At 39.5% G+C, this 10502-nt stretch overlaps 1 protein-coding gene and 1 non-coding gene across 2 annotated transcripts; one reads left to right on the top strand and one right to left on the bottom strand.

Moving 5' to 3' along the window:
* The first annotated feature begins 2059 nt into the window (after window positions 1–2059).
* On the top strand, window positions 2060–2223 carry LOC138406698 (U1 spliceosomal RNA). Its single transcript, XR_011240032.1, has one exon. It is a non-coding gene; the product is annotated as a U1 spliceosomal RNA (small nuclear RNA).
* Window positions 2224–3281: 1058 nt separating this feature from the next.
* tmem88b (transmembrane protein 88 b) lies at window positions 3282–9985 on the bottom strand. Its single transcript, XM_069519230.1, has 3 exons — window positions 9478–9985; window positions 6747–7145; window positions 3282–4065 (listed from the first exon to the last, which is right to left on the bottom strand). The coding sequence occupies exons 2-3, from the start codon at window positions 7137–7139 to the stop codon at window positions 3781–3783; spliced, it is 678 nt and encodes a 225-aa protein (XP_069375331.1). The 5' UTR covers window positions 7140–7145; window positions 9478–9985; the 3' UTR covers window positions 3282–3780.
* Window positions 9986–10502: the final 517 nt, after the last annotated feature.

The raw sequence follows: 10502 nt of genomic DNA, 5'->3' as shown, positions 1-10502 counted from the left end.
CCTGACAGTTAAAGTTTTGCGATGCACATTTGAATTTTTTCAGTAATTCTCCTTTATTTTGTTTTGAAATCTTCAAATAGCTACTACACTGTATTTTTTCTGCGCAGTAAATAATGTTTTTAAGCATGGAAGTGAGTTATAGTAATTCTAACAATTTAAATCTATCATGTCAGGCAAGGTTCACAATATTTGATGAATTACAGATTTTGTAAATGCAGACTTTTTGAGTTACGTTTTCATATAGAGAGCATCAAATATTGAAATACTTGTGTGAAGTGCTGGTAATAACGGATGAAGACAGGACATGCTGTGCACTGTGTTGTATGTGTGTATGAAGTGTGGATAGACAGATGGTTGTATGTTGTCGTGAGTGTCTCACATATGAATGCTCTAAATTCATAACACACTAAAGAATTTTTGTCAAGAAATAACAGTTTAAGCAAATTGTTTTAAAAACAGCATCATTTCCATCACTCTGTCAAGTAGATTCAAAGCTCCTGATCAGTATAAGTCAAAGCTCTGTCAGAGTACTTGTTGCTGAGCAAATTTGAAATTTGAATTCACCAATTACCTTTTACCCATTAATTTAGTTACTTCAGATTTAACAATATACATGTCGTTTAAATCATCTTTATTTCATTTCTTCGCCTCACGGGTATTACAATCTGTTTTTTATTATAACTATTATGAATTATTATTATTGTTGTTGTTGTGAAAGTTTGTTGTTGGAGCTGCATCCGGGTAATTTCCGGATCCGCCCTGCACACCTGTACGTCATTGGCGAATCACCTGTTTCTGTGTTTTTTCCGGCGGTGTGTCACCGCTAATATCTGTATATTTATTGATTTTTTAGCGGTTATATTGAAAACTTTTGAGGAATATATCGATTACTACACGAAGAAGAGTCTTTACACGAGCTGGAGACAACGTTAGAGCTTGTTTATTTATTTTTTGGGGGGGTGGGGTTTAACGGCGCACGTCGACCCTCAACTCTCAGGTGAGAAGAAAAACTTCCAGAAACAATAGTTGACTGTGACACTAGTCCCACTCGTGTCTGTTTACGTTTGTGTTGACGTCGTCGCGGTTGAAGACGAAGGAAACTCGAGTTCTGACGTTAATTGACGATGCGACCTGTCAAACCGGAAGTACTGTAATGAGGCGCTAGCTGTAGCCTAGCATCTCGTAGCTGATCAGACACTGGACTTAAAACTGCTGCGTAACGTTCTTTAGCCATAATTTAACCCCCAATACTTTATGTTAGGAATTAAGATTCAATGATGACAGCGAATTAAAGCCTCATTTCGAGGAGAACACCCATAGATAGTCAGTGGGTCAACTTTTCTCATGTTGTAGAGCACAGATAAATAGAAACATAAGTTCTCACATTTCTCTATGATGTATCCCTTAATGCTCAAGTAGTTTCCCATTTAAAAAATACAATGAACGTGTCTTTTTAGAAAACCTGTACAGTTTTGTGCAGTATTTTGACTTCCAGACTTCTAAATAATGGTGTGATGACTGTGTCCATCCACCAGATGACGCCACAGCTACTATTGTGTTTTCACAGATGACCTCACTGTACGTTGTTTCTCTTATTGTCGATGGGTTAAAGTAAAACTGCGGCTGGAAACGTCACCACTATTGATGTTGTTGTTATTAGAAGTGGACATTATATATTAGATTGTTTATGGCGCCGCTGAACGAAGATGTTTATGTGAAAACAGTGTTTCCGCAAGTAGCGTACCACGTGACGCGTACAGGGCGTTTCAAAATTCAGAGACCACTTCCTCCTTCACATGAATGGGGAAGTGGTCTCACACTTTTGGACTCTACTGTAAAACAACACAGCAAAGCATTGTGGGAGTGAATGTGAAAGTACTAAACTGTCAAATCAAATGTTTTAGAATTTTTGGAATGTTTTAGTTTGTATTTATACGGCTGATTCTTGAAATCTAAACGGTGTGATCATCGATGTAGACCACGTAGCTTATTTTCGTGTAACCATCAGTGTGAGTAGTATGTGGCTGAATGAGTCGGCTCCTCGAGTCGTGTACAACTCATACTTACCTGGCAGGGGAGATACCATGATCAAGAAGGTGGTTCACCCAGGGCGAGGTATAGCCATTGCACTCCGGCTGTATTGACCCCTGCGAATTCCCCAAATGTGGGAATCTCGACTGCATAATTTCTGGTAGTGGGGGACTGCGTTCGCGCTCTCCCCTGATAAACATGTTTAATAACAATTAATATCTTCTATTTGGTGGAGGTCATAGTTGAAATCAAGATTTGTTGTCATAGTTCAGTAATAGTTGTTGGAAGAATAATATGTTGTATTTGGAATATATCCAGACTGTTTTATTAGAAAGGATTTTATGGTGGAATAAATGTATCCATTCAAATGCCACATGAATGCAATGAATAGAAATGATTAATGATAATGAGCAAACACTCCTGTGGATTCAGATGTTTCAGTATTAAAACATAGCTGTATGGATTCCACCTAATGTGAGGTTACTGTGCTGTCTGCTTCTTATTTTTTTTTAAAGTTAATTCAATCAATGGATTACTAACAGCGGATTCTAAAGTATTGTTCCTATGTTATTGAGAAATTAATATTATTTTATGTGAAGATGGAGTGTCTTGGTGTTAATTTTAATGCCTGTCTGTATTATTCAACACTTCTGACTCCTGTAATGTTACTCTTTATACTTCTACCTGCCTCACTAACACAGATCGCCTGTCAGATCAACCAGATCCATAAAAACTACTCTTCCACTAACTGTTCACATTTCATAAATATTGAGTGTTTGAATGACTTCACAAGTCAAAAACAAAACCACAGCCTTTAATGTTTGTGGCTCCAGCTATATTGGAACTTTGTATCAGCCAAAATGTATTTAATTTCTTACATGTTGATTTTAATGGGAAGTGTTTGATTCTGATCTGTAATTCCACTCTTTTACCACTTGAGTGTACAATTGGAGTTGTATCTACTTAGTCTCATGTGTGGCTTCACCTATAGACATTTTCTAAATTTCAATAATTTTTCAGAACAGATTTTCTCCAGGGCGGTTTTCTGACAATAGTGACCGTGTAACAGCTGTGTAGTTTGCATGGCACTCGGAAATGTGAGTTTTTTCTTTAAATGTCTGAACTCACAATGCCAACAATGGTGTTGGCTGGTAGTGAGGTCAAGCTGAACAATTTTAAATAATCCTTCCCTTTTCTTGGAAGTAGACTCAACCCATTCCACCACATTCTACTACAGAAAAGACCCCAGCTGAATCCACAAACTTTATTATAAAAAAAGTAAATAACACAAGAAATTGCAGTCAAATCAGTTTGCTTTACAGAAAACTACACTAGACAGAGTTTCATAATAAAATGCATGTGATGATACAATTGTTTAGTGTCAATACAACCATTTTTCCATACACATTTTTTTCATTCATGTTATATGTGATCTGATAAGTATGCTTTATTGTTTTGTTATAACAACTTAATTATATCAAATCTCTAGCTGTTTGTCTTATTTTCTTTTGAAATCTTCAAATAGCTACTACACTCTATATTTTTTCTGCGCAGTAAATAATGTTTTTAAGCATGGGAGTTAGTTATATAGTAATTATAACAATGTGACTTGTTTTCCAGAACGTTTAGTTGGTTATCTCTTGCTTTTTGCTGCTCATCCCCTACAATCCCCTTCCATCACCCTGTCCTAATGTTCAGTCCCTGCATATTCTTCATCTAATGGTCTTTTTCATCTTTCTCTTCCTTCTCTCACACCCACACTTTTCCCTTCCCACTACCATCAGCTCCATCTCGGCCACCGCAGCAGCCGGTGCCCAGGCCGCGGTGCCGTGTGGCTGGCAAGTTCTTGTACACAGCCCGGCTGTACGGGATGAAGCACAGGCCCAGCTGGAGGTGTCGGGCCAGACGACAGTATGCAGCCAGTGCCAAGACCAGCAGAGGGGTCACCAAGAGGAAGCCCACCACCAGTAGAGCCACACAGCCCCCGTCAGTCAGCAGGTCTGAGCAGTAGGGGGTTGTCCCATGAGGGCGGACCTGTAAAGACAACAGAAGGACTTAATGACACGGCAAAAGATTGTTGATGAGGTCAGTCTGTCCGTGTGTTACCCATGTCAAAATCTTTGAACATTTATTTGACCAAGGTAGATTCACTGACACTAATACATTTCAAGAATGCGCCACTCTCACAGTTGCACACACTCACACCTACAGTTTAATCCTCCATTCTGATAGTAAAGGTCTTGTTTACTGAAATTAATTTTACCAATCCATGTATCAAATTAACTTTCAAGCCTTTTTGTGATTTTAAATGTATTGTCAGCTTGTATATGTTATGTTTTTAAACTTATTTTGCTTTCAGTGTGAGGTTGAAGATCAGCAGCAGCTACAGAGTAACACTTAGCCCACAGGTGGCAGGGACTCAGTGTTTTAATAAAACTACAGCAACATACACAAAAGGATGATGCAACAGTGAGACTACAACTTTGAGAGAGATCTCTTTAAATTATAACATTAAAGACATTGTAATACAACAAATATTAAGCAGTAATGCAGGAGAAAGATGGTGTTTGTGTACTTCTACAGGAGAAATATTTTGTTTTCAGTAACACATTAATCAATTGTATCATGTCAGACAAGGTTCACAATATTTGATGAATTCCAGATTTTGTAAATGCAGAATTTTTGAGTTACGTTTTCATATAGAGAGCATCAAATATTGAAATACTTGTGTGAAGTGCTGGTAATAACGGATAAAGACAGGACATGATGTGCACTGTGTGTTGTATGTGTGTATGAAGTGTGGACACACACCAGACGGTTGTATGTTGTCGTGAGTGTCTCACATATGAATGCTCAAAATCCATAGCGCAATAAAGAAAACTTTTAGCAACTTGTTTAAAAACAGCCTAATTTCCATCACTCTGTCAAGTAAATTCAAATCTTCTGATCAGTATCAGTCAAAGCTCTGTCAGAGTACTTGTTGCTGAGCAGCAGCACTGGGGGAGTGGGAGAAGAAGAGGTGAAGGGGTCAGGATTTGAGTGTGAGGGAGGAATGGGAGACAGCAGGCCTGGCTCATCTTATCGGCACATGAAGGATGAAGTGAACATTTGAATGCATGAGGAAAGTGCAGGGAGTAAGCGAGCTCTGGAGGGAGAAGAGTATTTATTATAGTAGAGTGCATGTTGACAAGACAATAGCTAAGCTGACAATAGCTCATTTATCTCAGAAAATCCTAGATCTCTTATATCAATATTCAATAAGGTAGGTCAAAGTAATGGTTTGATTCATAAATATTTAGAAAGTTAAGGTAGTTTATTAATAATTAATAGTTTACAGGAATCTCAGTTGTGAAAAATCTGAATGGTTATTTCCAGATCTTGGCACTTTTTTTGCATGCTGTCCTAATGGATGCAGATTTAGAGTTGGCCAGAAAGAAATATCTGCCAGATGGTGAAAGTAAAACATTAAGGAGGTTGGGAGTGAGGCAAAGAGAAAGCAAGTCAGAGATGGTTTAAAATGTATGGCTTAGAAAAATTAAAGGGTAAAAGAAGAGTGCAGGGAAGCTTTGGGGGTAGGAGTTGTAATAGATCAGATTCGCACAAGTATGGCCATGCTTGTTTGTTCTTGGTGAGGCCTAGTGTATGGCTCTAGATCTGAGCCAGGTTTTTACAGTGAGAGCCCATAAGAGTGTTTTTGCTCATGGAGTATTGTGTGTGTTTATTTGCTAAAGTTCTTTAAATATTTTGAAAGTGTAGCCTGCTCAAGTTAAAGATCCTGAAATACTTAACCCTTGTTTCTTTTCGACTTCTTCTTCTCCCCCTATTTTTCTCCTTTTGATTTCTCCCACTTTCTCGTTGCTCCCAGGTCCTGGTTAATCCCCCTCTAAGCTGCTGTCACATGAGGTCTAACTGTGAGAGCAGGAGAACAGAGAGAATCCTGATCTCTCTGGTCATTAATGAGGTCCTCAGCCAACAGAAATGCCATTGGTATGCATTAAAACTCTCTGAACCATCATGATTTTTTGGGGTAGTCCAGTATAATGCTTGCTTACTCATAGGATCAGTAGTTTGTTATGGTATACAAGCATATTTTTCTCTTGTTCCTATCACACACATCTATGCAATTTCATATATGTTTTGGTTCTGAAGTGTTCTTTAATCCCAGGCTAACTACCTAGCAGTCTTCAAAATGTAGTGCTTTCACGTCTGGCTCCCTATACTCCTGACCCCTTGCCTCCCTGCAGTTCATCCATCTCGCAACATCTGAGAAAACCTCAGACTTATCTGATTATGAAACCCCTCATCACTGATAGAGCCAAACCCCACCCTCAGCCCCAGGCAGAACTATTTCAAACATTTGGATCAAAGTTGTGAGATTAAGACTTTCATGTCTATCAGAAAAAGATGGATGTGGCTTTCTGTCCTTTCCACTCATCAATTGTTTAGATGGAGCAAATTTGTTAGCATTTAGTCTAACTAGCTCTCCCTCTCAGTAAGGAGCACTGTGCTTATTTTAAAAGTCTGCTGGATGATTATATTACCTTCGCTGCTAGTTAAATGAATGCTTTTCTATGTTTTCTGATGGAAAGATCCACTGGCCAGTTTTAGACTATTCTGAGGCAAAGCCTTGCAGAAATATGAATTAAAAACCTTCAACATGCATACACTCCTCACACACCCTCATCCACCCTCTCCCCTGTCTTCTCCTTTCTTACTGTAGAGTGGCAAAGGAAGCCAAACACCACCATGACGATGGCTGGCGTCAGGATGGTGCCAAACACCAGTCCAGCGAGGCAGGCGTTGATCGCAGCAATCAGCAGATTCTGAGCAGTTACCAGTACAGAGCAGGCCCAGCAGTCCAGGGACCCTCTTAACTCCAGAGGAGCTTCACTGCACCCACCACCACTTTCTGCTGCAGAATACGGAGGAGGTACGACCACACGTGAAGGTGTTTCTCTGCCTCCACCCACAGCAGTGGTGGAGGCCAGGGAGTTAGAGTGGTGCAGCTGGTGGTGGTGGTTTGTGTGATGATGGTAGTGATGAGGCGGCATTTCCTCAGACAGGTCCAACGCCTGATGGTGGGCCCCCTTTTCTAGAGTACCACTCATACTAAACTGTGGGCAGAAAGATACAGTAAATGCATCAGTGATAAGAGATGGAAATGGAAAATGTATCAAAATGAGTGACAAGGTAAACCGAATTGCTAGTGCAAATGTGCAGAAACTGTGGGATCAGTCCAGATTAGCGTTTTTGACAATTTGTAAAAAACACATCTGAAGAGAACAGATCATAGTGTGATTGTGGCAGCACTTTTGAACCCAAACAAATTTGACCCTTCAAAGGCTTCGAGTTCACTGAGAGCTTTTATGTGCCCTGTGTGATGTTGTCTGGGAGGTGAAGATTATCAGCTCTGATTGGTAAAAAAGTGGCAAATAATTGCTTTATGTAGATAATGTAGAAGAGAGATGAAGGCTAACTTACATCAGTCTGTTTGTGTTCAAGTGGGTGTTGTCTATATATACACTATTTGTTTGTGTTGTCTTACCAGCATAATAAATTAGGTACAGATGATTTTAAAGTTCAAGCGGCACCATTGCTCACATCTGAATATAATTAAATACATAAATATATGATGCAGAAAGTGCACTGCCTTGATACATCAATTTAATAGATTAGTGTTTGTTTGCCTTCTCTTTACTATAAATCAATATGTAACAAAAGATTTAAAGGTCCAGTGTGTAAGATTTAGGTGAAAGGGAACTATTGGCAAAAATTTAATGTAGAATAATCCTCATGAAAAGGCCCTTTATATTTAAATACTTTATATTTACATCGAGGGGGGTCCTCTCTACGGAGGCCGCAATGTTTTTTACATTAGTCCAGACTGGACAAACTAAATACCTTTTGAGTTTGTATGATAATTAAAGGCTACCACAGTTTATTTTTCATGTTTGGAAGGAGATGGTGAGGTGAGGGGTGTTCAGCTGCAACATGAAATTCAACACTAGATATCACACAATTCTACACACTGTCCCTTTAAAGGTTTTAGATTTTAAAGTAATATCAAGCTAATTGAGGGGAAAAAACTAAAGGGCAAATATTTGTTAAACAATTTTCTTTCTTTTTTTTCCTCAAAGCTTAATGTTTGTTTGTTGTTTTTACAAATTTTAAGACATGTTATAGAAACACAAACGGGTGGTGGCTGTGGCTGAGGAGGTTGAGTGATCGTCCACAACAGGTTGGCAGTTTAATATCAGTCTCCCCTGTTTAAAATGCCGAAGTGTGCCCTTAGAGAGCAATAGAGAAAGGGCTGCATGAATGTGTATTTTTGTGATGGGGTGAATGTCAAAACTGCACTATAAAAAGCTTTGAGTGGTTATCAAGACCAGAAAAGTGCTGTATAAATACACACCATTTACCATGAACAAGTCATCAATATGTAATAGCCTCACAACCATAAAGTATTCAAAATATTAGGGACTGTGGCACAGCCCGGGTTGCTTAACTTACCCCTTGTTTAATCAGTTAACAGTCTCTGTTTTGTTATTAAACAGATTAGTCTATTATGGTTGGTAAATTCAAATTCCATTCACTTTGGTCTGTGACCGTTGGGCCCTGCTGTATGTGGTACACAGCTGTGAGTGGGACCGGACATCCTCACTTCTCAAATGTCAGGGGACAGTGGTGCTTAGCCAGACAGTGGACATCTTTGAGTAGCTCAGTAATAGTTATCACTGACTGGATGACTTGGCAGTGACAGTGGAAGACATCATTTATGATGCTGTCCGGGTGGTTTACTGTTTATATTTTTGTGCGTCTCCTATTGTTGTCCAAAGTATTGTGAGGTGGAAGGTCAAACAGGAAGGACCAGCAGGAAAAGTGTAAGCGTACACGCATGTGTGTGTGTGATGACTCATTGTGACCCTTACTGAAAATACATTTAGGTGCTCCACCCATTTTACTCACTGTTCCCATTATTGTTTTTTTAAATATAACACTTCATGTCATCATTTGAGCCACATTAATACATTTTGAATGCAGAAAGGTGCAATGAAGTGAATGTTGTTACAATATGGTGGTATGTGGTCACCTAATACTTTTTGATTCTAAACTAATCTGTGATAGTATGCATGCCTTCACATACACAATCAGCCAGTTTTTAGTGTAATTATGCTCAGATGAAAGATTCCTATCGGTTTATCATTATTTTACTCTGTTGTCTGGGACAAAGCAGCTGCATTAATTCATTCTCTTTAATTACTGCAATACAGTTTCTCTATGGAAATAAGCCATGTGGCTTTATTGTGTTTCCATCCTCTGTTATAACTATAGAGCAGTTTATGTGTCTCATTCTTTCACAATGAACATCAGAGGTGCAAAAGCTCTCATGCTTATTCAGTCAAAATAATGTTTAAATGTGAGTGATGCAGCAGTTCGTTTACTCACATTGTGTTGTAGGGCCCGGTGGACCTCTTGCTGTTCCTCCTCCAGGTTGTTGCTGCTTTTCTTACTTCTTCTAGAGACCACTTCTGTTCTCCGCACACGTTCTCCCCTCACACCTCAATGAAGCTCTTGTACTGTTCACTTTATCCTTAAAACTCTTTACTCCTCTGTCTCAGCAGAAACAGGGTTACTTTTCCCCTCCTTTCCTTGTGTGAAGTTAAGAGTGTTCAGAGTGTTTTTGGAGCCTTATCTTTTTAGTGGTGGTATGCTGGTATGTTGGCTTCCCACAGTCTGCTCTCCTGCTGCTTCTTCTCGCCACTATCCAGAGTTGTCAGTGGAACTGATAGTGTCTGTTTTTTTCCACATGCAGCATCAAATTCCTCTTCTTAGGTGGTGAAGTCGTAGCACATTGATGCCCCTTCCTCTTCTGCTGACAACTATTCTACTTGCAATTTCTGTGGCCTTTGTCTTAAGTATGTCATACTTCTCTGTCTACCCTCCTCTTTTACCCCCTCCATCTAATTGTGTCTACAGTGCTCTCTCTCTTTCCCTCCCTCCTCCCACGCTCCCTTCATCCATCCCACTTTCTCTCCACCCACCAGGCTTATCAGCCCCCCTGCCTTATTCCAACAACTCCTCTCACCACATGTATTCCACCAGTCATGTCCAAGACAAGTTATACCCCCCCTTTACCCTGTGCCTGTTGCAGTGGGGGCTGGGTGTTGCATGTTGGGGTCAGAGTGAGGTGGCTTGCCTGATAAGTTGAGGTTCAGGAGAGCAGAAAACGAGGGGGAAGGGCAACAGAGACAGACTTTGTGTGTGTTAAGAGTAGTCGAGAAATGATACCACTGTGCTGAACAAATAAGCTTTATTTCAGACCCTAATGATGTGACCCAGATAGTAATTATATGGAATATCAAAATATAGCAATATATCTTGTTGTTTAATTTGGTTGTATGTGACCAAAAGTTAAGTTTATTCATTTAACATTTTACCAGTTTACAAACAGGACAAATATAACATGACTA

Source organism: Paralichthys olivaceus, chromosome 22, assembly GCF_024713975.1.
Source record: "Paralichthys olivaceus isolate ysfri-2021 chromosome 22, ASM2471397v2, whole genome shotgun sequence".
Taxonomy (NCBI): domain Eukaryota; kingdom Metazoa; phylum Chordata; class Actinopteri; order Pleuronectiformes; family Paralichthyidae; genus Paralichthys; species Paralichthys olivaceus.
The sequence above is the reverse complement of the archived record's forward strand: the minus strand, read 5'-3'. Positions and strand labels throughout refer to the sequence as shown.